At 46.2% G+C, this 27,359-nt stretch overlaps 1 protein-coding gene across 1 annotated transcript in view; it reads left to right on the plus strand.

The window, feature by feature from the left end:
• NRG2 (neuregulin 2) overlaps positions 1 to 27,359 on the plus strand; it is a gene marked incomplete at both ends in the record, with an annotated part of 162,384 nt that overhangs the window by 120,296 nt on the left and 14,729 nt on the right. The window contains 2 exons of the mRNA XM_082063610.1: positions 8,635 to 8,755; positions 18,532 to 18,590. Coding sequence (XP_081919736.1) covers positions 8,635 to 8,755; positions 18,532 to 18,590 — 180 coding nt within the window. The remainder of the gene's footprint in view (positions 1 to 8,634; positions 8,756 to 18,531; positions 18,591 to 27,359) is intronic.

The following is a 27,359-nucleotide window of genomic DNA, read 5'->3' on the forward strand; positions in this document are numbered from 1 at the left end:
AATGGTAATGTGATCCTGTGCAGCTCAAACCAGCTGAACAAGCTTTGGGATTCTGTGGCTAGAGAACTGGTTGATGAACAGAATAGGAATCAGTCTCAAAGTTCAGGAAAGTTTCAGCGGAGGCAAAAATGGAAGAAGGTTCAGTGCAATCTGTAGGGCATCCTGGAGTGGAAGGTTTATGCAGGACAAAGATATTACGATCTTTAAAAGGTAAGAGAATGTTTGAAATCCTTGAAAAGGTTAGGTAATCCCATTTGCTTGTTTTCTGCTGTTGAGTTCTCCTCTAGTTCATTTCCTTGGCTTCAACAGACAGGTGAAGTCTTGAGGGTAAAAAAAGAATAGAGGCTAGGCAGATGAAGCATGGTTTGGATACCATCAGGTCATGAGAGGATCTGCCAGCAGGATGCTCTCCAAACCAGTATGTGGATCATTGCAGCTGCTCGCCTGGACTCTGGTCATATCCTCAGTCTGGCTGGGCTGTTGAACCTCACCCTATAGGTGCTATGCAGCAGATCGAGGTTTGGGATCAATTGAGAAGAAGGAAAAGGGAGAAAGAGCAGAAGAGGCCGAGCTGAGTTGTGCTTGGAATGTGACGACTCGGGGATAATGTGAGGCACCTGAATGAAAGCTGGGCTCCCTGGACTGATTTTTGGGGCCTTCAACTGCTGGGGATCACCAGCCATTCTTGAAGTCTCTTTAGAGGTCCCTGTGGGAGGGCAGGGTAGAACAGCTCTTCTTTCTTCAATTAACTCCTCACACACCAGTCTGGGTTCACAGATTTCATAGCTGTCTTCTTGGTGACATCACTGAACTGTTTGTAGACTCATTGATTTGGACTCATTCAGGCTCTCCCTCTCCCATTTAATACCTTCCCCAATGATTAACATGGATGGGTGATGGGAATACTTTCTCTCTCCCAGGTGAGACAGGCCTGGTGGGCTGCCATAATTACAATGGCTCAATGAAGTCTGATCTGTTGTGGTTTGTAAGTCACATCTGGTCACATCTAGTTGAATCAAAGCTTCAGCATATATATACCACAGTAAGACGTGCCATATAGTTAACATTCAGCCAGTCACCCCAAACCTTGTCTCAAGTGCAGTCTGGCGTGGCCTTTACTGCATGACTATGGCAGACCTGCACATTAATTGGCTGGTCAGTCTCTGGTCACTCCAGTCCGAAGGCACTGGGCTCTCCTGGAGGCAGCGAACATGAGTGTGGTGCTGTTGGTTTGGAGCTGAAGTTGTCCAGCCAGCCCAGAGCACAGGTAGAACAGAGAAGTCAGTCAGCCATGGGCCATGCAGACAGACCAGTTTTCAATATTAGACTAAAAATAAGTCCTGCCGTGGCCTTTGCTCAGATAATTTAAAACCCACAGCTGGAGGTGTGGTTGATAATTGAGAGGAGCCGGCACGCATGCAGGCACGGTACCTTGAGGTGTACGTGTTGGCAATCTCGCCAACAGTCTGCAGAGAGAGCTGAGGTCCTGGTTGGTGCTTATTTTACACACTGTGTATTTTTTAAGTAGCCATTACATTTAAAGCTCTAGATGCACGGTAAAGACAGGCCATTGTGACTCTAAAGGCAAAGATGGGCAGTATGGAATAAAGCGTAGGATGGAAGCTGATGTCCCCTGGAAGAACTGAGGTCGTAAGCGCAGAGAGATCTGCTCTGTCTGACTCGTCATGTTATCCTGGCATGTTTCTTCGCTTCTTGGGCTTCAACTGTCCCTCCTGCAAAGCATTCATGCTGGCACTGGCCCTGCAAAAGGCTTTTTAGGTTGTTGAACAAATCCCCTCATTGAAGTATCATGTTGCTGCTATTACGATTGATGGGAACTTGGAAAAATATTAATAAAATGCTGCAGTGCTATCATGGGCACTCTGGGACCCTTGTGGTAGAGAAAACATAGGAAGGGTTCCTTCATAAAGCTGGAGAGATCAGGCTGGAGGAGCAACTAGCAGCTCTATAATAACACAGGACTTTGCCCCTGCAATAGCTGCCTGTCCTGTGGGAAAAGGCAGCCCCTTGGCGCTCAGAGACCTTTAAACTTGCTCCTCAGTGAAACACTTGAACAGTGCAGATAGGAGATGTGGAGAGTGCTGCCCGTGTTGTTCTGATCAGCAATATCTGCTGCTCTGAGGTGAGTGTCCTGCAGTCTGGCATTTGCATTTTGGGATGAACTTCTAGTCTGCAGCTATTGATCCTTATGATCCCCTCAGGAGCTAGGAACATAATTCCAGCAAGATCTATTTCAGTAAAATGCAGAGGTAAATATTGGTTCGCTTCCAAATGAATAAACACACAGGAGCAGAATTTTTATGAGCTCCAGAGGCCCCAGTTTGTTGCCAGGAGAGCCCCAGTCCGCACAGGCCCTTCTGATTTTATGTGCAGATAGAGGCATGAGCATCCAGCCGCTGTTCAGGTTTATTAAGAGATGAGAGTGTCGTTCCAGATGTACAGAAATCTGCCACAGAGAGAATGGTTAGGATCAACAGTCCCTCAGTGTATTAATCAGTGTAAATCACAAATTTAGTGTGGCTCATGCCAGGATTACGGTGCTACATCTAAGGAATAACTTGGCCAGACACCTTCTCATTCATGTTCTTCTGACAAACAGTTGGATTAAGTTGGTTGAGAGGAACCTCAGCAATTCTGTGTTTTATCAGTAAGTACACGAGGCATATACAGAGCAGGCAATTTGTATACACTCTCCAACCAACTGAGTTCATCTGTCTAACTGAATGTCTAAATATTGAGAGAGTAAAGTGTCTGTACTCTATGAACACACCAGGCAACATTATTTATATTACAAAATAAAGGCAGCAAAACTATCGCTGTCTCCCTGCTCTCCTCGACAGTAGCTGTAGTTTGTGAAAAATTAACTATAATTTATAGTCCAAGCTGCATTAATTAACTCTTTGCAGGGGGAGCATTTTACCAGATTGCTGAGAACAAGCTGGTGAGCTGTCTGCAAATGTTAAATCATGTGCATGTGTAAGAAAACTTGCGTAATCATTGACGGCCTTTCTACATAGATGGATTATGTGAAAGTCCATATGGCAGTGCCAGTGCCTGTGCCTCTCCTCTCTGTTGCCCTGACGTTGTTAGTCCCGAATAACCTAGGTGTGTGGTGGAAAACACACACTCGGAATGACTACAGTGCTCTGAATCTCTCATGTGTTTGTGCTGCGCTGTCCTCACTGACTGGGACAGCAGTAATAAAATGTGGCTTCAGATCATCTGCAATCACATCTGTTTTCCCTGTCCTCACCTCTCTATTCCCTTCTGCTTTATTCTCTGCCCAGGGACTGAGACCAGCTGGAGATCTTGCTGCTCCAGGCCTCCTTGCAGGAGCTTTGTGACTTGCTTGCCTCTGTGTTTGCAGAGGCTCCTGTCTTAGGGGCTTATTCCCACTGGTCTTATTTCACCATTGCTTTTCTGTATCTTGCCCCATGCATGCTCCCTCTTTCTTGCTCTTAATTCATTGAAATACTTGGGGAGGCAGTTGGTACATGACTGATGTTGCTGCACAAACCCCCTCATCAACTCCCACTGGCTTCACACAAGTCCCTTTCCACCCAGGTTGCAGCTCGCTCTCAACACTGCTCCCTCACTTATTCAGATATCTATTTATCTCAGTAATTTTACGACTTTCCAAGCCATTTGGAATAGATGATAGAGTTGTGTTGGAGGCTGAATGAAGGACTTATGCTACCACAGCAGCCAACAGGGAGCAAAATCTGCCTGGTACCATGCAGCAGTTAGCGTAATCTAGCTGTTGGAAATCATTTCTGGATCACCACGCACACCTGAGTGTCATTTGGAGCGGAGGTGAATGAACGTGCATGACTGCAAATAAGCTGTACAGGAGGCTCACTTACCAACATCTGTCATCAAACTGCAGACGACCTAGGACCAGGTAGATATTTGTAATGGTGTTTCCAGTGGCCCAGGCTGGTGGGAGAATACAGCTACACATGAAGTAACTGAGTGGAAGGGGGTCACATTTCAACATAGACGCAATTAACATTTTCTAAATGAGACGTTTCACTTCCCTCTGTCTGAATTGGCAGAACTGGTCTGAATTGGTCTCTCTATCCTTGCTCCCAAACTAGTTGCAGCTACTGCCCATGTGAACACAAATTCCCATTTACAGCAGCATCTCAGAGCAATCAGGCACCTTGGGAGGCTCCGGACGCAGTGTTACCATTCAGGAGTGAGATTTCAGGGTTGTAATACATAAGTGTCAGTATTCAGTACATCAAAACTCAAAATGAACATCGGGAATTGCTATGAATGGAATAGAGAACAAAACAGGGTGACATAAATAATGTGTACAGGATGGTCTCCAAAGGGAAAAACAGAAACAGAGATGGCACAAAGAAGAACTGCAGCCAGGTCAACTTCTGTATAAGAAGCTACAAAGGAGATCATTGCTTTCCAACTAGGGAAGGAGATAGTGACTGTGCCTGTAAAGCTACGGGTGGCACAGAGGAAATGAGTGGGATGATCACTATTTTTCCTAATACAAGAGTTAGGAAGGGTCAGGCTTAAAGGAAGTAAATGGAGATGGGTCTTTGCTCACTGTGTACATAACACTAGAGGTCTTGTCACAAATATTGTGGATGCTACAAGATTAGATTTGTTCGAAGAGCAACTAGACACATTTGTAGAAGAGAAATCCACTAAAACCTATTAAATGTAAAGACGCTGTAGTTTTACAGAATCACAGAATGGTTGGGTTTGGAAGGGACCTCTGGAGATCATCTAGTCCAACCCACCTGCTAAAGCAATCTAGATTGCACAGGAATGCGTCCAGGTGGGTCTTGAATATCTCCAGAGAAGGAGACTCCACACCCACTCTGGGCAACCTGGGCCAGGCTCTGGCATCTCGAAATAAAGAAGTTTCTCCTCATATTCAGATGGAACCTCCTGTGTTTCAATTTATGCCCATTGCCCCTCGCCCTGTTGTTGGACACGACTGAACAGAGTCTGGTCCATCCTCTGACACCCACCCCGGAGATATTTATAAACACTGATCAGATGCCTCTCAGCTTCTCTTCTCCCACTGAACGGCCCCAGCTCTCTCAGTGTCTTCTCATAAGAAAGGTGCTCTAGGTTTGTTTCTGAGCTTCTCATCCTAGGCAGCCGGAAGAAGATTATAATTGCATGTTCATACTGATCTTCTTCCTTAAGCACTGCCTATTTCCCACTGTCAGAGACAAGATAGGGCTTTGGTTTGACCAGTACTGCTCAGCTTTTACTCTTATAATGGCCTGTATTTCATGACACTCCCTTCTCAACAGGGAACTGGGCTGACTGCCTCTTTTTGTAGCATTTCGTACATCTCTGCTGCTAACAAACGGACCATAGGGATATGATTCTGTGATTCAGTTTTAAAACAGTTTGTGCTTCTTTGGGAGAAAAGGCGCGATACTTGCAGAAAACAAGATTAAAAGATAATGACATTAATAAGATGCTTCTAGGAGAATTGGTCAACCACATATTTTTCTGATAGGCACAGCTCTGTTAACAGCTCTCTTTCTAGAAGGGCAGGACATGTGTGTCCCAAGACTCATTCATGTCAGTCTCTTTTTCGTTTGTTTAAAAGGAACGGAATTGTCTATATGAGATCACAACCCCATGCAATCTCTCGCTGGTCAGCACTGTGATTTGCTCTGGTATCAGAATGTCACACAGCACTGCATCTTCCCACCCACCTTTTCTGGTGGAAAGGGTGCTTTTCATCTGAGGTGTTGGCTGTGGGCTGTTTTCATTTGTCCCTCTCTGTTCCTCTCTGCTCCTCTCCTACTGAGGGAAGGCTCCCTCCAGAATCCTTTCCTGTAGGATTTATGATGTGAGGCTTTGCCAGATGGATTGTTTTGCTTGCCAGCAACTGATACATTTGATGGTTGCAGGGGTGACAGGCTCCTGCAGGCTGTACTTGTTCTTCATCCACATGCCTTTGAATTTGCAGCAGTGCTTTGGTTCGTTAAGTTTCAGTGTTCCCTCTCTGATGGCATGCATGCCCCAAGAGGGCTACGGAGCAAAGCAGGCGGCTCCTACCAGCGCAGCCTGCAGCCTCTCATGGAATGCACAGCGCAGCCCCTGCACAGCTTGGCTCTGACTGCGTTTTGGGACACAGCCACATTCTGCCAGTCTAGGCTTTATTTTCGTGCTCATTTTTTAAATGGCATTTGGTGTTAAGGCTTGATTTAAGTGGCTGGATCAAGCAATAGCTAAAGGAGAGGCCTTGCAAAGACAGGCCAGGTGCTATGACACATCTTTAGAGCTCCTCTGTCTTGAACCTGCAGCTCTCTGCTGACCTTAGAAGAAACATGCTACTTTCTCACAAAGGTATAAATTATACAGACTTGTTACAAAGCCATTGCGATGGCTTTGGCTTCTAGTTCACATTAATCTTAACTGGAACGGAGCACTGAATTTCCCTACAGAAGTTTGGGAGTTTTCATATTTGAGGACTTTTTGCAAAGACTTCTTTGATGGCTCAGTCAAGTCATCATTTCCTTTTAAACCCAGCATATACTCCAGTATGTGTACACCGCTCTGCACATTTGGCTCCCAGCTGACTGGCGTTACATGCCCTAGGAGGGGAGCAGCTATTTGCTGTCCCAGGACCATGTGCATTTTCAGTCTTTGCTGAAGTATTTGCCATATCTGTTTTGCAGAGCACTTCGGGACAAGTTGCTCTGCCCTGGATATCTGTGAAAAGACAACCCAGAGGCAATGGTTAATCAAGGCAAAGTATAGAAATAGCTCTGCTTGGTGCACAACCCCAGCTCTGTCAGACAGTGGAAGGTGCTGACTTCCCTATGGGAACAGGAGACAATGGGGTTGGACAATGCATTGGTTCAAGCAAAATTAGCAATAATCTTGGCTCTGCCTTGAGCTGCGTGCAGGTAATAGGGTGGGCTACTCCTGCTGTGCTCAGCCTGATGAGCAAACTCCTCATCCAGGGAGGTATGGACCCCATGCAGTTAGAGGTAGTTCTAAACACAAGAGATCCAGAACAAACTTGCTCATGTGCCAAGGATCACCCAAATGTGAGAGGCTTCACAGAACACCAGGAGCCCTCCTTTACCTGTGACAGCCTGGACGTGCCCTGCGGGTGCTGGACCAGAGCTGGAGCTTGAGAACGGGGCCTGGTCTCTGGCAGCTGGAGGCAGCAGGACAGGCACCCACAGCAGCCTCCGAGCCTGCTGTGGAGCTGGGACGGGCACGGGGGCTGCCCGAGGTGTGGGGAGCAGCCCCAGCTCCCTCCAGGGCAGGCTCTGGCTTGTCTCGCTGCCTCTTCCGTGGCTCTGACGAGCTCCTGCCTCGGGCTTTGGCTCCAGCCTTCTTCCTTGACTCCTGTGTCAACGAGGTGCTCAGTCTTCAGCAGCTGGTCTGAGATCGTTAGCCTCTCCGGGAGGTTTGTTCATGCTTTGGAAAACAGAATGGATGAGGGTATCTCCTCAGAAACCTGGACTACAACATAAAAAGCACTGGAAAACAGGTAGCAGCCACACTGCTGGAGATGCAACCGTGTTAGAGTTTAAGCAAAGTGGGCAGTCCAGGAAGGCGGACTATCTTTAAGGAGATTAAGTATTCAGTTGGAAAAAGCAGATGCTTTTGAGTGCCCAGCTCTTCTGTTGGCTATGTAAAGATCAATCTGCAATCCCAAAAGCTGGTCTGCTTTTGTAACCTGTATCAGTTGCTCTAACAAAAGGTTTTCCCTTCCTAGAAGCCTTTGTTTTGCCTACGGAGACTCTCTGTTTTGGGCTGTAAGTTTGTCTGAGTCATTCAGAGACAGGAATTGCACTGAAATTCTACAGAATACTGTCAGTTTTGTTTGTACCTTGCATGGCAGGAAAGCTTTTCTCCAGAAAGACTTTGGAAAAGCATCTGTATCCCAGGAAACGAGTTATGCTGGCTGCCTCTCTCTTAGCGCAGACCTGGGCTCTCTGACTTCTACTGCTGAACTTCTGCTTGGTCTCTTGAGGCAGCCCCAATGGGGCAGACAGAGGAATGCTCAGCAGTAGTGGGGGGAGAGATGGAGCTGTTCTTGCTTGCACTGGACCTGTTCCGGGGGCAAGGAGGGCACTTGCTTCTGCCTCCGAAAACTCATTTACTCCCAGGGATGTGAAGCAAAGAAATGTCCCCTGCAGTATCTCTGGATCTTGGTCCAGTATCACGATGCAAGTCAGGCCTCAGCAGCATGCCACCGTGACTCTGAGCCTCGCAGCACGTGTTCTTCCGACCCTCCTGCCTGCCCGCTGCTGCAGGGTTGCATGCTTGTGTAACGGGATGGCAAGGAGAGGTAAGAAAGGGGCACTTTTCCCTACAGCTTGCCAAAAAGATTATCTTGTCCTGACACGCTGCCTGCTTAGAGGAAGGTGTGTCCTCAACTCCTCACTCATTTGGCCACTTTTCCTGGGAAAGGAAAGGTCAAGTCACAGCCCCATGACCTGGAGAGGTGAAGGTGTGTCTAAAGGCACAGGCTGAGGTTTGTAGTGCTGGGGCTTTTACTTTGGCAAACAAACTAGTTGAAAAATATCTAAGAAAAGAGAATTCCCCAACAAAGGATATAACAATATATATGTTTTGTTTTGTTTTGTTTTTTCCCTGCAGTAACCACAACTCTCTCCTCCTGGTCTGGGCATGCAAGAAAATGCAATGAAACAGCCAAGTCCTATTGCGTCAATGGTGGGGTATGCTACTACATCGAGGGGATTAATCAGCTGTCTTGCAAGTAAGTGAGTGTAGTTCTTGTGTCATTATGGAAATTACTTGGCTGGGGAAGAGAAGACCTCTGTGCAACTGTAGGAGGAGGGGTAGCTCTCAAATTCTCCTGGCGATTGCAGTTTGAGCTGTGCAGGTTCAGAAAGGGAGACTAGAGAGGAAGGGGTGGGGGAGGAGGGTTCATATTTTCCTTTTTGTGTGAGTGCCACTGTCACTTTTCCTCTTCCTCTAAGAATGTGTTTGTCCTGGCTGTTTCTTTCCCTTTCCTCCTTTTCTCCTCTGCAGCTCCAGGGAAGGCTGGCTCCCTTTTCCTCTCCCTGAGCTCGGTCAAAGCTCCACATTGCCCACTGACACATCCTGCTCTCCGAGCAGGGGGATTTCCCCAGTGCACAGCCACCTCCTTGCTCCGTGACAGGAGAGGGCTCCTTGCCTCTTACCTCTCTTGTCTGCACCTCGTGAGCCCAGGAGCGAGTTTAGCACACTGCTGTTCACCACTCTGCGCCACTTTGTGGCAGTCTGTGGGTTGTTTATGGCTCCTCTTCAAATATTAAAACCTGCAAAAAAAACCCTCAGGGAGATATATTAAGTTATCTTTAAAATGAAATTTCTTGGAGAGGTTAAAGTTGAGCTGCATAGTGTAACGGATGTGGAATGGGATGTGAGACCTTTTCACCTCTGGTTCAAATCTATCCCAGCTAATAAGCCCGATAGCATCTCACAGCTCACCCTCCAAGCCTAACGGGGACTGTGAGTAACAAGTGCGGTCTGATTGCTGGTGGTGGAGATGTAGGTACTCAAAGCACACCTGTACCTGCCCCGGGGCTCCATGGAGTCAGCGTGAGGTGCTACCCTGAGTGTGCATTCACTGAGCAGGTGCCGTCAACTTCAGAGCTCACCTGGGGATCCAAGCATCCCTGTGCCTGGCTTGGAGAAGCCCAGAGCTGACCATTTGCTCACTGCATGGCCCAGAGACATATCCGTGGAGACACACAGCCAAAGGTGTTTACAACTGTGGATCTCAGCCTCGTCCCACTGCCACTGTGTGGTGGTACGCTCACTGGATACCTCAGCTCCTCAGACCTTGGAGGATGCATCTGGACAGAACCATCACCCTTCCCGGAAGGGTTGTGAGCTGGATTATGCATAGCACAACTCCTGTCTTCTCTCAATACTTTTTTGATGAGTCCCAAGATACCAATTGCTAAACCCAGATGGGAACTGAACGGACGTGTGTGGAAGAGCAGTAAAGTGTTAACCAAAAGGAGGTGCTTTGAAGGTCTGAACTGTCACTGTCCATGTGTCAGAAAAGACAGTTCTGCGTTAACAGGAACTCAGGGGACCCTAATGCCTTCCAAACAGTATAGTCATTTCTGATCTTACTGCTTTAGGAGCTGTCTGGATGTTCATTCTCCTTGGGTGTTTTTATCATTAAGTCATAGACTGAAGATTAGAAATCCTGGCTTTTCAAGTGGTGTAATTTTAGAGTTTCTGAACTCCAGAAGGCATTAGTTAGTTATTTGGGGATGCAGAAGCATTCGAACTGAACATATGAACATGTTATTTCCCATAAAATGGCTTTCCAATAACATGGATGATTCCTGAGGAAGGCTTATGATGGATAAATGGACTTCACATTTGCTTGACTACAAACTAGCAAAATACTGAAATGTTTCACAGGTCCCTTGTTGCGCCAAGGTAGGAGATCTGATGCTGTGTTCTGTGTAAGACACAGCGATACAGATTTGGAGGAGAAACTAGAGGATGCAAAGGTGCAGGCTTTGACCTGTGTTTCTGAACTCTAACATGGGAGCCAATCACACCATCCCTCTGAGACATGAACATGGAGGAGATCAGTAGGTCCTTCTACGCACAAATGCCTTGGAGCCAGAGGTCAAACAAAAGCTGCGCGAGCATCTTGAGCCAGGAGCAACACGTGTGTCTGTGTGCTCTTCCCACTTTGCTGTTCTGATGGGAATCATCAGGGCCTTGGAGATCTTCTGGCACCCATGTGATGTTACCAGCCTTAGCAATACCAGAAAACAGAATTTTAGAGTGCTCCTGTTCACTACCTGCCACCATCCTCTAATTAGGTTCCTGGAGTGGATTTCGTTCTTCAGCTATCCACAAGCATAGGAGATCCTTCCTTCCTTCCTGTAGATGTTACCCCTCACATTCCAGAGCAAAAAGAACAGCTGAGTTCTCAAATGATTTATTCTTCTGAAGTGGCTCATGCTTGATTTGTTAAAGATATCACTTAAATTGGCAGCTGGCCTTTTAGTATTATTTCATAATGGGCTTCCCTGAAATGTGTTCCTCCTGGTCTTTTGAGTTCTGGGGAACAAACTGTTTGCCTGTATACCCACCTCCTCCATCTCTTTTTCAATACACTTCAGCCAGACCTTAGACAATGCGTTTTCTTCACTGGAGAAGATCCCAGAATGGACTTGGAGCGGTTCCAGAACTCGTGTCTTTTTTGGATTGTGTGCTTGTATAATTTTTTTCTTAATTTGAAGTAAATTCTACACATGCCAGTGTCAAAGGAAACCTGAACATGATACAATCTGTGCTGTTATCCTTACACTGCAAACAGATCACCTGGAGTTTAGATGGGAGAAATGTGATCTGCATCAGATATTCTGCAAAGTTTCGGCATAAATCCAGGAAATGACTGAGCCGCACACATGCAGGATTGACTCAACAGCCCTAGTAAGCTGAAAAGCCCCAGGGTCTTGTTGACAGGAACAGTTTCTTGATCCTTCTTCAGACTGTTTTGCTTAGAGAGGCCTTACGAGTGGGACAGGTTTCTCACCATAACAGTAGGGAAGTGGCGAGTTTAAGTAGAGCAAATTCCAGTACCTGCAGAAGGGATGCACACGGGAAAGTCTCAAGGTCTTGAGCTGGACTGGGACACAGAAGAGCGGTGACCGGCTTGTTGTGCCAGATAATTGTAGCACTTGGGATGCACAGCGGCCTCTGATCTTGCATCTGCCTCGGTCCTGGGGCCCATTGGTTTCTTGGCACAACTTAGAGCAGTTTGAGGCTGCTCCAATCTTTTGTTGCTGTGTGCCATGCCCCACGGGGTTGTGTTAGTGTGTGTGTCACAGCAAGACTACTCTTCTTCCCAGTTACTTCTTGACGCACGTTATCTACAGGTGGGGTGTTCCCAGCCAAACAAAGGAAGAGAGCCAAGTCTCATCACAGCACAGTCCTTCTCTGCCCACTTAAAGGTGCTTCGTGACTTTTTTGTGGATGATGTAATCGAAGTTGCTGATAGCCTGGGCCAGGATCTTCCTAAATTGCATGGGATTGGAAGACTTAAAGAGCTTTACAGAGCAACAACCCCAATCGTGTTGGACCGCTTGTACTTGCAAGAGTCAGGCTGAAGGATTTACAGAAGCTGACAGATAGACAGACTCTGGGTTTGGGCTGACAGCATTGCACTGCGTGAGTGAGTGGGTGAGGTCAGAAGCCTGGAGGACCTCAGACAAAAAGTGAAAGTCAAGGAGAGTTTAAAAAAGAGCAAACAAGAAAAAATCAATTCATTTTTAAACCAGTCAATGCATGAAAATCACTGATTTACAAAATTATATATTCACTTCCTAGAAACTCATTTGCTTACTTCCTCCATGTGTGTTGTTTCCTGCAGATTTCCCCAAGGAAAGGGAAAGATCATTCTGAAGGGTTAGCCACATTATCAGCTCCTCTGCGCTTTTCCAGAGCACCATTCAAAGGGATGAACATCAATCTGGTCTCGTACAGCATTGATCCTCCTGGCAGCACAGGTTCCTCAGCTCCCCTGTGGTGTCAGGAGCTGTGCCATCCCCCTCAAGTGAAACTACTGACCTGTTCAGCACAAAGTGCACATTGCACAACCACGAGTGTGCCGCTTTTCCATGGATATATGAGCAGTTCTGTGGGGAGGTGTTGAAATGTCCCTGGAAATGAAGGCCGCACAGTGTTGAGCTAGGGGTGAAAATTCCCACATCCTGTTCCAAATCTCCTGAACCAGCCAGGACTCATTCGTTGGGGTTTGCATGCTGCTCGAGTGATGAGATTAGGTGCCTTTTTAGGTTGAAGTGGCCCCGTGCAATGCTTCCTTTTTAATGCATGTATAACTATAGCGGACCCTTGAGAAGCATCAGAGTGTGGAAGCTGATCCTGCAACAGTGGGGCTTGGAGAAGACAACAGGGCACAACAGCTCAGCTCCTGCTGAGCATCCACAGCTCAATCGGGGCTGTGCTGTTGTCTTCACTGAGCCTAGAAGTGGGTGTCCTTGTGGTTTGGACTCTACAGCAAACATGCCTTGATTAGCTGCTCTGGATAAGGCCTCTGCATTTATTCTGGTTGCTTTTGTTTCTTCCCATCAGTGGTTTTGTGGAGTCCATCCTTTTGCAGCTCTCCAAGAGCCTGATCATCTGGGACTGGTCAGGGGACAATGACAGAACTGTCTTCTTTTTCAGGCCTTTGCATAAATAAGCAACATGCTTGAAACATTTCTCCATTTGCTTTTATCAGTGCATTGTGTCCTCCTGCTACAGCTTCTTCTTACCCCATTATTTTGAAGTACCTGCTCATTCACATTCCTTTATAACATGGATGAGAGCTACCAAATCTTTAATGAAGATCTGGGGGAGAAAAGGAAGTGTGCCAACCCTTGCGAGATTTAGATCAACCGGGCAGAAAAAGTTGTGCTTCCAGCAGGAACATTATGATAATGATGCTACTAATTAATAGTAGCAAATGTTAATTAACAATAATTATTGCTTGGCCCTGGTTCAGGGTAAAAGGTCAAAGATTCTCAATTTTCCTAAAAAGTGCTCTGCAAACAACATAGAAATAGTGAATGAAAACTTTTTGAGATGCTTTCTTTGGCTGATCATCTTACTTATTTATTTCTTTTTTTTTCACCATGTAAATATTTGGCTGCAATTCATCCTGAACCCAAAAGCAAAACTTTGTGGGTGTTTTTGAAATGGGCTAAAAAACAGTCTCAAGGAATTGGTCAAAACTGAATTAACTGGACATTTTCCAGCAACAACGGGATCTGTATAGAAAATTCCCTGGCCAGCTTTATCGAAGGCAGGTACAAGTAGCAACATTTTAGATGTGGCAAGTGGATTCTTTTTGTCTTTAATTTTCATGCACCTGGTTAGGCACAGAGGGATGGAGTTCAACAAGTGCAGTCTTGAGGGTTCTCCACACAGGCCAGAGAGGGGACAAGGTGCTGCCTGCAAAAGGTTGGTGTAGCCTTGTACTTCCCCAAGACCATTCCTATGGATACAGCCTTGTCTGCTTCCCTTGGCCTCTGAGGAGAGATGCTGGGCCTCCATGACGCCAGTAAGTGGATGACCAAGTCTAAAGATATTTGCCACAATAGTTCATCTTCTGTGTCGTCCCTGCAAGAGCTTTCAAAAGGCAGAGGGACTTCATATTGCTGGGATAGGTAGCCAAAACCCTTTGACTAGGGTCTAATGTGCAAAAAAAAGGATGCCACAATCAAAGATCATTTCATGGCTCTAGAGCAGTAGGAGGAGGAGGAGCAGTTGCATTTATACCGTCCTAAAATCACATCCAGCCACAAGGCTGATGTGGACCCCAGTGAAAATGGGTTTGACACCCCTGCTCTAGCTCTTAGTGAGCCTTAAATCTCAGGTATGTCCCTCAGACCGTGTGCTTGGCCACTGAAGAGGACCTGCCCACAAACCCTTACCACGGGCAGCAGACTCTGCATACAGAAGGGTCTGGACTGGGAGACCCATGTGCCATGCATGCTCGAAATTTCTTTCCTAGAAGTCACACCTGGAACCATAGTAATAAATAACAAATCATCTTCACCAGCCTAGAGGTATGAGACAGTTAAAAAAGGGAACCATAAGCCCTGCATTCTTTAAAGGTCTCCTGGTCACTGTTGCTGCCAGCAGTTGCTTCTGAGAAATCAGGACCCAGGGATGCCAGAGTGGCACATGTGTCTTGGCAGCTTCTGTGCTAGCTTGGGAGGCGACAGAAGGTGCTCATGTTCATGAGGGCTTCTTTTCTGTCACTTTTCCCAGTGCTGATTCACTCGTAACTAAAGATGAAAAGCCCGAGCTGTCCTAGACACATAGAAGACCAGTTATCTACTGCCTTCTGTCTAGAAAACTCTTCTCCCCACCCACGCTAGGCTGACTGCAGAGATCTCAAGATGGGCTATATGGTAGCTGTCATGGCATCAAAGCTTCTTCGACACTTTTCTGTTTTGCTTTTTCACTTCTTTCCAGCTTCTTTGTCTGAGTTTTTATTTCCTTCTGCCAATTTTCACGTGATTTTCAGTCCTTCCTTAAGAGCACGCAGCTTCAGTCACGCTTCAGTTCCAGCCTTGACTGACCTCTCACGGGTGTGCACCTGAGACAGTTTTAGCTCATTTCAGACAAAGTGCCTCTTTTTGAGGTGGGTAGGACACTCGCTTTGTTCAGCAGCACCCCTGAGGCCCTTCGCTGTGTTTACAACACACAGGAAATTTCAGATCCCAGGCAAATGGGCAGCATGTTGCAACATAAACTCGATACCCTTGAAGATTCTGTGAATCCTGACTCTATCAGTGGTGATGAATAAACTTCAGAAATGATTGGGAAGACACCTTCTATTTGGATGCTTTACTTAAACCCCAGTTCAGTCTCTTAAAGGTTTCTCCAAAGTCGCGCTTGCCCAGGGCTGTGGGTCTGCCTCACCCAGCTGCCCCAGGCTTGTGGTCTTTAATTGCCAACGGGGCAATTAAACAGGGCAATTAAACGGGGCAAGTCTTCTCCACTTCCTAGCACCACCTTCCTCTGCTTCATCACAAGGAAATTCAACAGGCCTCATGTGTGGTGGTGACCCCTTGGGCTGGGCTTTCATTGCGAGCTGTCTGGGCTCTCTTCTATTGAAACGACATTACTGGTATGACTCTCTTTCCTGTGCTCCAAGATGAGCAACCATGAATGAGAACAGACGGTGAATTTTTCAAAGATATTTGCCTGACCAGGGAGACAATTTTCCAGTTTCAAAAGTGACTTGGACACTGAGAAAACTAAGTGTATGACTAGGTTGTTCAGTGCAGCCTCATGCAAAGCCATGACCTTAAGTTGTCCCTGAGCAGTTTGTGGGGCACAAATAACCCAGTGCGCTCACACATGGAGGTGTTAGCACAGGTCCTGAAAATCAAGTGCTGTGTAGCACAGAAAACGGGTTTGGTCATGGGCAGTGAGGGTGCACCAGCTTTTTTGCTCAGTGCGGACCTACCAAACTGTAGCGAACGCCAAGAAATCAAGTGCCAAAGCCACATCAGCCATGTAGGGCCTTCTGAAACTTTCTTCTGTGAGAGGGACAGCAGGTGAAATGTCCCCTGGACACGGGGTACTCTGCCTTGGAGAACGGGAACTTAATTCTTTAGGGGAAAGATGGACGGATTTGGAGCTGTGGAGGTGTTGAGGTGGAGAAGGACAGTAGATGGGATGGAGAGATCACGCAGCCTTTTATTGGCTATATCTTCTCCTTGGATCGTGCTGGATTCAGAGGTGTATCTGCAGGTCCCCTCTAGGCATCTAGCATTGAGGCTCAGGCTACGTCTGGTCTCACAGAAGGATGGCCTGGTGACTCCTCAAGTCCTTCCCCACATCTCTTCTTAATCCCACCTCTCCCGTTTGGAGAGGAGCCCTCCAGTTCGAAGAATCTGTATCCTTGCAGGCCTGATAGATGGGCTGGTGTAACCTTGTTCCATACAGCTGCTGCAGCTGCTGAGAGCCCCTAGCACCTCCTCACGTCATGATGCTCACCTGCTGGCCGAGACCAGTCTGTGATCAGGAAGAACTATTAAAAATCAAGGTTTTCTGGTCATAATGAATAGGGAAGACTTCTCTAGTTTCTACCTCTTCCCCCCAAGGGAACTAAATATTTGGTGAAAAAAACCTGTCTTCCCTTAAGCAAGTAGACAGAAGCAAGTATTCATTTCTCTTGTTGACTTTTTTATTGCCCCTGGAGTTGCATATCTGTAACGTGCCATCTAAATGTAAATCTATCAATAACAACAAATGTTGCCATAGCCCTTGAGCAACAGTACAGACATAGTCTGCCAACAAGCTTTGGAACTACAAAGCTTTGGTCATATTAGACATCAAAGCCATCCCTTCCTCATCCCCTTCACTGTGTCTGCAGACTGGGAGCAGGTGTTAATGTACCTAATGCACTGCTCCGGTTGTTTGCTGTCCTGTGCAGTGGACTAAGCCATCGACCTCAGGCTCAGGCCTCTGGTCCACGTCCTTTTGGCTGGGGCATCTTTCAGTCTCTTCCTTGTTGACCAGCTGGGACCTGCTGAACACTGAGGGACAGTACGGTCTTGTGCAAGGTGTAGAGCCTGCAGCCCTGCTTACCCCAGGAAGATGGAAAACAGCTGTTAAGATGCTAGCTATAATGATAAAAACCCCTTAAGCTCAGAGGCAGGAGAGGTTGATTGAGGGGTAGGGAGGGTGTTTTAGGACAGACGGAGCTGGGACTTCAAGAAATCTAGGGATAACTTTGAGGGACTATCCAAGAAGGTCAGAAGAAAAGATGTGAAGTGAAGGAGATAAATAAGTGCTTGGGGGAAAAGTGTTTGCCCCCCCACAGCTGAGCTCCCATCGCTTCCCAGGTTCACCCGCAGCTGTTCACAACACGGAGTGTGCGGCTCCTGCTGCACCCGTGTGTGGTTCAGCAGCTCGTGCTGCACCCCTGCCCATGTCCCCCCACTCTCCAAGCCTGGATCAGACTGAGAGCTGCTCTGGGGAGCTTTCGAGCCTTCATCCCCAGAGCACCATCCTTGCCACTGCAGCATCACGCTGATGTATAACTGGTGTGCCATGAGCTGGCACATCCCAGCCCGTCACATAATGTTGGTCAGGATAGCCTGAGAGAGCCTCACAGTTGGGCAGCAAGACCTGTTTGGTTCAGCTTTCTTCTCTGTCCCTTTCTCTCTGTTCACACAGAGACTCTGCGCATGCTTTCTCTCTAAATGCAATGTAACCCTTTTCCCTGGAACATCCTGGGAGTATTTCCGGGGTGAAAAAATGGGAAAGCTCTTGCCGTACACAACACGCACTGTCGCCTGAGCCGCTGCTCGTCACTCTGTGGTGCCTTCTGCCAGTCTTGTCTAGATAGCAGCTCCAAGAAGAGTCTCTGGAAGTAGCAGCCAGCCCATATCGATTTTCCTGCCAGCTGGTGCTTCTAGCAGGTGAGAAGGAAGGAGGCAGGCAGAGGAGGAAAGGAGGGGTTTGGCTGGCTGCTTGAAGATCCAGGCCAAAAGTAGAGCTGGAATGCTGCAGGTGCCTGGTTAAAGCAAAGTGGAGAGTAAATACGCGTGTAAAGCCTTTATTTTTTCCATTCATCACAATGCACTTTTTATTTCTGACCTTAGCCTCAAGAATGGTGCCAGACATGTTCTGTGATTTCTCCCCTTTTCCCCTCCAGATGTCCAAACGGATTCTTCGGACAGAGATGTTTGGAGAAACTGCCTTTGCGATTGTACATGCCAGATCCTAAGCAAAGTATGTTTGAAGACAAAAAATGCACCACACTACTTAAAACCTCACGGGCACAGCGGTGGATGTAGAGTGGTCTAGTCAGGGATGGCTTTTGGTGTCAGCTTTGGGCTAGGGCTTAGGGACGCAGGTAAGGGTGCAGGCTGAAAGCAGAGGCATAGGAGCCAGGGAAGGGATCAGAAGGGGCCTCAATTCAGTCTGTTTGGGTGTCATTTTGCTATCTTGTTTCTCTCCTTCTGGTTTTCTTTCTTCCGGTAGGTGTCCGATCGAATTCACAGGAGACCGGTGTCAGCATTTCGCAATGGTCAGCTTCTCCAGTATGTCTCTTTCTACTTCTCTCTCTCCCTGGTTATTGTAGCTCTGTGTCATGTCCTTAAAGCAGGTTCTTCTGTTCTCCAAGAGCCCTCTTCTGTCTTGTGCGCTCCCAGCTCTCCTTGGCCATAAGAGGAGCTGTGACCGTGTCCAAGAGGAGAGTTGCAGCTCTTGTTATCTCCCCATTTGTTAGAATGGGTTCTGCTTTCATTTCTGATTGAACTTAATGTTGCTTGCTCTTCTCATGCAAAATGCAAATAAGGCACAAGGTTATGTGGTGTGCTGTGTGAGAACAGTTTGTGTGATGAACTCTATCTGCTAGCATTGCTGTCTCAGGATGGACTATGTTGTGCAGTGCAAGATATGTACATTTTCACATTACTCTTGTGAGGGGGTGTGTGAATCTCTCTGTACCAACTGAGGAAATCACAGCGAAGGCTGTAATGGAATTTCCCCTGAGGTGAGGTGGTGTTTCTGTTTCCAGAAGCTAAACCAAGCATCAGTTGCTGCTCAGGTGAGATGGTTGGAGGCTGGCTCGGAGTCACATCCTGGAGCATGAACAGAGGGTGGGACAGGGCACATGTGCATACCTGGAGGCCTAGAGGTCACGCTGGTGGCTGTCACTGTCCCAGGGCTTCCCAGCCCTCACTGCCACGCAGGATATGGGCTAAATCAGGCTATACCCCTCCTGGCCACAGAGATGTTGCTGTCTCTCCTAGGGGGTCAGACAGCTTTGCATATGAGATTGTATCTAACTGTAGTGACCAATCCTTTAACCTCGTATTCATTGGATGTAAATACCCCAGAGCCCCTCCACTTAGTACCTGCCACTTTCTACTTCCCAGTTCCTGTGGGCTCTAGGTCTGCAGAGATGCCTTGCTTACAAACATCATTAGCCCGTTTTGTTCAAGGCGGATAATTTTTCCAGGTCCATATTCAGCCTGTGTCCCAGCATCAGTGGGATCCTGGGCTGGGTAAGGACCGACTTGAAAGGAGGCACAGTTACGGTGCAGGTCATCAGCCATGGTGACGCTTGTGTGATCCAACACGGCTCCACGCTGGACGGTCGGACGCCACAAATGGTGGTTTTAAAAAGAGGCTTTTTAAAAAGAGCCACAAAAGAGGCTTCGGTTAGTGAGAACTAAAGGAGAAATGCCTCTCAGTGATGCTTCCTTGATTGCCAGTGCCCCCTCTCCCACCGCTCCATAAGAAATCCTGCAGTCCTCATCCCGAACTGGCAGTAGCAGGAGTCTCATTAGCTCATGCTAATAGCTGGCAGTGCTTGCATTAGACTCCCTTCTACAGAGTATACAGACAAGATGCAAATGGGCTTTGTGAGGCCCTTGGGACAGCTTGATGTTTTTACATTGCCTTTTGTTCCAAATTGGCTTCCAAATTTGAAACCTCAATTGATTTATTCTTACAGACTGAAACATCCAAGTAAGCTCTTTTTAAAATGACAAAAGAAAATGTTCTGTTTAGATCTTTAACCTGATGCAGAAAGGTTTCCTTTCTGCTTTGAAGCCCGTGATGTGAGGGACCCCTGCTGCAGGCAGCAGTGGGATGCTCATCCAACGAAGCCAATTCATAGCATGTTTCATAAGGTGACGTCCAACAGGCTTGAACATTATTGCTACTGTGCTGCAAAACCAAAGCAAGGGTGAAAATGAGTTTTATGTCAGGAAAATGCCTTTTCGGAACATTAATGGCAAGAGTAAACAGCGTGTGGGTTGGTTGTTTTATTTTTCCCTAGCCTGCAGAATCCAGCTTTTTATGGGAATGAGATTTGTTTCAGTTTTATTCGTGTGTTAGAGGAACGACGCCAACTTTCAAACCAACCCATGTACATTTCCTTACCTCAGTTCTGCTTTGACCACAGGATAGTAAAGTAAAAACAGCTCAACAATCCAGGTTACCTGTCTGTACTTGGATAGAAAACATCTAAGAAGATGATTCATGTGTGTTTATAGCTGTTTTCACTTTCAGGTCACAGTTGGGTAATACATGTAGCAGCAACACTGCAGAGGGGTATGCACTGAGCTTGCTGTTCTTCTGAATAGGAAAAGCATTTCACTTGAGTCCGGACTGCTTACTCTCTGCTTTAATCAACAATTAGGGCACAGTAGAAGTTGCTGTTGCTCTATAATTCACATAGTGATTCATCCCATATGGGTACTGACAGGTCAAAAGCTGAAACAGATTAAATGAGATTCTGGCATTTCCACTGGAAATAAAATAGCTCTGTCCTGATTCATGTTTGGAGAACATTGCTAGCACTTGACAGCTACTTAAATAGTAAATAATGACACCTACACTGGTGTTGGTTTAAATGCATTTGGAGTATTTTAGGTTTTCAGGCCTAGAAATAACATAACTATTAAATATTACAAGATGACTGTTAGTAGGTATATCCCAGGGTTGATTTCTCTCTTGCTAAATTTAAGATGCTGTTCTGAAACGATGTGGCAGATACTTCATCCAATTTGGGCCAGAGATGGTGCAGCACCCGAGCATCACGCCAGATGCTGCCCATCGTCCTTCTGGGAGCAGCTTCCCATCTCACCGGTTTAAACCCTTGGTCAGGTTTCTCTCAGGTAAAACTCATCTTTTCTAGGAGTTCAGGCTCTCTTTGTCTACTTGGCAGGTAGCCAAAGATGTATTTAGGCAGGTTTTTCTCGCACATGATGTTTCTTCATGTTGCTGTTACAACCATATGACCAAGTGCCTACTGTCAGACATATGCCCTACTGCTGGAAAAAAAAGAGGGAATGTTAAAAATGAAGGGTTTTTTTCTGTGTCATGCTCACACTGTTGCTATTTCCTAACAGAGGAACTCACTAGGAATTGTATTATTGGGCAAGCTTGGAGACCTCCTGCTCTGTCCTGGCTCAGCCCTTATTTGGATGAATAGCATTTGCTTTTGCTAGGAATTTGCAGCAGTGGAAGTCAAGCAAGTATCTCAGGAGTTGATTCCTATCTGCTTACAAGAAGTTTACATTTTGTTTTGCTTGCATTGAACACAAATGGAATGGGAAATGTATTGAGATACTGGAGAAAAAAAGCAAAGCATGCCAAAACAGCTACTTCTCTGAGAAAATGGATGCACCGTGCAGACACTATTGCTCTAGCCTGGAAAGCTAGAGCTGTGAGCTGTGGTACCTGTGTCAGCTCTAAGCCAGCCTTTATGCTAAGCCTGCCTTAGTCTAAGCCACCCTGATGGTCTGTTTCCTAGCAAGACTCATACTGTAAGGAGATCTAAGGCGGCGTGTTTATTTTGCGCAGCAGTGGTGAGGTGTGTGCGGACAGTGTGCACCCAGCAGTCAGCAGATGGACATCTCTGAGAAGAAAAAGGTGACCTGAAGCTGACTGAAGCCTGGTTAGATCCGGTATGAAGTTCACTGATCTCAGTTGGTCTCTGTGCACAGTCCTCTACCCATGCATATGGAACTGGATCAAGGTTAGAAGATCATGTTGTCTAGGCTTTATGTAACTTTTAAGAGGCAAGTCTTATAAAGGCTGTACAATATAACTGAGGGACGTTAAAGAAACATTTAAAACAGTTTTAATTTATACTGAATGAGAATTAATGGTAGTGAACAGAAAGAACAGTGATTGTTTACAATTACTGTAAAAAACAGAGGAAAGCCCTGGTAGATGAGAATACAGATAATGTTTGCCATGAGTGATGAGTCATTAAATCATCTTACCAAAATGTTTTTCACATCAAGAACTCCATACGATTATATTTGCAGATATAATTAATATATGTACTGCATTGTATATATGCTGGTAAAGTCATATCATCTGCTAGTTTGGGGAGTTAGATCTTGCAGTTTTGATGTAAATCCAATGAAAGCAGAGGGCTGGGAGATCCTAATTCCAACAGTGACCTGAAGCAGGAATCCTCCGTGGCCTGTCTGCTGGGAATGCCATGTGCAGGCAAGGACCAACCAGCTGTTGGTCCTGGCAGCTTGAGTCCACATCATGAACTCATCTTCTGACCCCTGTTCTCTCCGCCCCTCTCTTTGCAGAGACAGTGGAGCCAGATCATCATTCTTTTTCTAGTGAGCTTTGAGACATCTGTGTTAGATGTTTGAGTCCAAATTCACACCCCAGACTGCAGAGGGTTTGGCACCCAAGCCTGAGCATTTGGCTCATCCAACTCCAGTACTGCCATCAGGATGAGACGTGTCACCCTCCAGAGGTGCCAAGGGTGATGGGGGTCACAGGACTAGCTGTCAGACGTCTCCCAGAGCCCTGGTACAGGTACCTTCAGAGTCACACATGACAGGTGTCTCTGGCTGTCCACGCACTAGTGAGAACAGAAGCTTAACACAAACAAATGTCACAGCCTGAGTGAGTCCATAGCATTAGTACCCAGGGACCGATTTGCCTTTGCAGACAGATCTTCATCTCTGCTTACACATGTGGGTGAAAAGTTCAGCAATATCCCAAAAGAGGGAGTCTTTCCAATATGAGAGCTTCTAGTAGGTACTGGAGACTTACCCAATTGACAGCTCTCTCCTGGGTCCAGTTTCATAGGTACAACTATGTCCTGCAGCTCTTTCTAGAAGACAAAAGCATCTCCAAAATCATCCTTCCTTTTTAAAAACTGTTTTTTTAATTATTATTTTTTAAACTGTGCTGTCACCTGAATCTTACAGCTGCCTGTACTACATCAGATCAACACCCAACTCTACCTTCTCTCTTCCACAAGAAACTTTTCAGGTCCTTGTAAAAGCCTGCTGGAATTTTACTAATTAGTTGCCAGCATTGGGCTGGATGGTTGTAAAGATTTTGTAAAACATGTTGGCAGCTGTTTCACTCCTGATGGGGCCGAGATACTGAAACTGAAACATCATAAGCAGGAACATTTATACCTTCCCTAAGTCTGTGCAGTTGGATTCTTTCCACAATTTAGAAATTTGGGATGAAGTTTTATGTTTGTGCTCGTCTCTTGTATGTGGAATCTGAAATTGCATCTTAACTTCACTATTTATTAATCTCTCAAAATACTTGTCGCTGATCTGGAGGACAGCTGGCATACCATTCATCACCTTGGTCAGTGAAACGTTTTCATTTTCTACTTGGTGACCTAGAGTCTGCTCCCTGCCTGTAAACATACTAGAACAGAGCTGACGTTCATATATAATGTAATCTAGCACATTCTCCATTTTTATCCCATATCTCATTCTTGGTTTCTTCACAAAGCTCATATTAATTCATAGTTGGAGTCTTCGTACTAATCTGCTTCGGAAGCACAGAGCAACATTTTCTGCTGTCCACTGGGAGAGCAGACTTTCTCTTCAACTTTGGGCTCCCCTAGGAGTCTGTTATTCAGGCATCAAATCCCTTTTTCAAAGGGAAGAAAGACAGCTACTCTTGGTGCATGGTACTCAGTGTAGCCATCTGGAAACCTGGAAGAGAAGAGCTTGTGCATGGAAACCAGAGCTTTGCAGATGACAATTCTGCTGTCAGCGGGTGCTGATACGAAAACATATCCTTGATGTATCTCCCAGGGCTCTTTAACCATAGCCATCAAAAGCTTAGTGCGATGGGTCTACCTCTTGACTGATTCGCTGATTTCCCTTATGTAGGCATTATAGATTCCTTCCAACAACAGATAACAAGAACAGGTACTTCTGAGGTGAGACCCATCATCTGTTCCTGAGCATCTGTCGCACCGTCACTGGGTGTGATCTGTGTAGTGATCTCAGCAGAGATTCCTGCCCTATCATCCTTTTCTGTAGATCAGATCACATTTTCTGTAGATCAGATGTCCGAGTCTTCCCATTAGTCATTCTTTCCAAGGAAGTTGCTTTCATAAGGCCCTTCCAGCCAGAAAAGCAGAAACTGATTCTACCTGCAGTGCCTGTGTCAGGCTGTCTGAGCTGGAAATAGTATCATATGTTCCCCCAGTGGCACATAAACTGGCTCCAGCACTGACCTTGTGTGGAAGCAGAGCAGTGCAGGTTTATCAAGCCAGAGGCTTCTTGTTTTCCTGAGGGATGGTCCCATTTGCTCTGTAGTCACCAGGTTGCAGCTGGAGGACTGTTGGTCCTCACCCTGACATGTAAAAGTGACCCTTCTGGCAGGTGGGGTTTGGATGCCTGCTCCTCACACTGAAGTGAAGTGTCCCTATGAGCAGATGGACAAATCTATCACTTCAAGCACTACTGGAAAGGTCCAGATCTTAATTTCAGCTTCTCTGTTAACTTCATTTTGTCTATTCAGTAGTTTTCTACCTCTTGATTGCAAAACGAAAACGATAATTAGAAGAGTGCTCCTTTTTTTTTCCTATCTGTTTCATCCTCCACCTCTTCACCCATCTGAATCCTAAAGCAATATTTAGCAGCATTTTAGATTCCACAAGCATTCTGCAGCTGCCTTCCAATAACATGATAACTGCTGGCCACTTAATTACAGGGTGATGACTGCACTGTGTTGTGGCTGGGTAATTACAGGGCATTTGTGGTTTATCATAACAGGGCTATTCCTCTCCCCTTCACTGCAGTACAGGTTACCCTTTGGAATCTCCTGAAGTTAATTGCATGCTAATCCACAGTAGCTTGCTAATACTCTGTTGTTACATATCTGGACCCTTTAGGCCCACCAGTTTTTTTGTATTGATACAGTACTGCACAAGCTAAATGGCTGTGCAGTTTATGGAAAGTTTAGAGACTTTCTGTGCTTGGAGATCCCATGTATTGCCCAGCTCTTAACACAACCAGTGTCCTTTGTACCCAGCATCATGGGACTGTCTTGCATTGCTCCTTGTAACCCTGGGGGAAGCCTGGACCAGGGTGCTGCAAGTATCACTCTTGTTAGTACAGTTTATTATCAATAGACTGTCTTGATGGTCCTCAGGTGTCCACTTTGATTCATGCCTTGGAGTGTGCTCTGTGATTCAGCCTCTGGGAGACCATGCGGTAACTAAACATCTTAATGAGGTCCTTAGGCAACCTGAAATCCACATGAGCAGAGGCCCAGTTTTCACAGCTGTTTGCTACTGCTTTTATCCTTCTTAATCATCCTATAAATCTACAATTCAGCGTGAGCCATCTTGTCTTAAGGTGTTACTCCTATAAGGATATTTTAGATTAAATGCTTTTGTATGTTCATCTTTTAAAGCAGGCAAAATACATTATAGAGAAAAACATAGTCACAGACTCACTGCGGACCAAGTAAGTGTAGGAGTTTGTCTTCTGTGTGATGATGAGAAAAGAATCCACCGCAAAATTTGTGACAGTGGGTCCACAGAATACCCGCTCTACTGGTAGCACCCAAATCAAACTGGATTTTTTCTTTCAGTCCACTTCAGATGAACGTCAACCTTTGGGGGACTTGAGTGTAAGATCTGTGCATCACTTAACTCCTCAGCACGCCCAGCTTTGAACAGTGGAGAGGTACCAATCTGCATGATGGGATCAAACCTGAGTCACGTGCAGCTGAGATGAGGAGTGTGGAAATGAGACATTTTTGTCATTTCTTTCATTTTTTTTTCCCTTTTTCCCTTCCTCAGTTCTCCCATTCTTGCTGCCTTTCTCTGTTGGACAGCCTTCTGTCATACATACTGTAGTTAGGTACCTGAACATTTCCAAACTACTGGTCTGGTCTCCTTTGGGATCAACACAGAAGAGCCTAGCTTAGCTTTTAGGTACAGGAAATCACATAAATACTACATTCAAGAGACCAGTAGATACTGTTTCGTTAACACTGATGGCTGCATTAAGAAGAATGCGTTCTATTTTTAAAAGTCCAACATTTTCAGAAAGGTTCTGCAGGCACATTTGGAATGAGATTTTTTCCAAAAAACATGTCCCCTCTTCAAATGGTCTGGGGAGTCTCACAGCAGTTTGGGGTGCTCAGTGCCATGACCAGGGAGCGTGTGTGGAGTTCAGGCAGAAGGCTGATGATGTGAGAAAAATAACAGGCCCATTTCCTCAGCCTAGAGCTGCCCACTCAGTGCTGTCTCACTGCAGTTTATTTGCGTGGTGTCCTCTGGATGTATTGCTTCCAATAGAGTTTGTCCTGTGGGAGTTGGAGAGAACTGCTGCACTCTGTCAGCACTCCTGGAGTGTATCAGTTTGTCTCTACAGAGGGGATTCATCCATTTAATTTTAACTATCCCAAAGGCTCCCCCGCCACAAGCCTGAGACGCAATGCACCATTGCAGCCACCTCTGTCAGTGTGGAGCGAATCACCATCTGAAGGAGCTGGAGAACTTACCTGGACCTCATGCTTCCCTCTATATGGTTCATGGCCGTAGAGGGGACTGTTGCCAAAAGGTTTCCAGGCATCCCCAATCTAACTGGGAAGGTGAGTAAAATGCAGGTTGACTGAACGGTTGTAGGACACAGTGTGGGTGCAACACATCATGCTGAGCATCTTCTCCTCCCGAAGCTTTTAAAGATGTATTACTCTTCCTGATCAGCCTCTTAAAAAAAGCAAAGGAGACTTCTTTTGAGCATGGTATGCAGAGATATCTTTTGTTCCAGACTAAAACAGATTGCTGTCTCTAGGAAAAATTTTGTTTCTCAAACATGTTTGTTACCAAGCGGTATATTGTTGATATAAAATAGGTAGGCACTGTGTGGTAAGCCATGTTTGTGAAGATGACGCCCTTCTGCTGAATGCAGAATGATTACATTTGGAAGCAATGTTTTTCCCAGAGCTGGGGTCATCTCATTAGCCTCTGGTTTGTAATATATTTCGCAATTTTGAGCAGTCTCTTCTTTAGAGAAGACGTGAACCCTCCAAATCCTTGCCTGCTC

This window comes from Streptopelia decaocto (assembly GCF_964273445.1).
Source record: "Streptopelia decaocto genome assembly, chromosome: 12".
NCBI lineage: Eukaryota > Metazoa > Chordata > Aves > Columbiformes > Columbidae > Streptopelia > Streptopelia decaocto.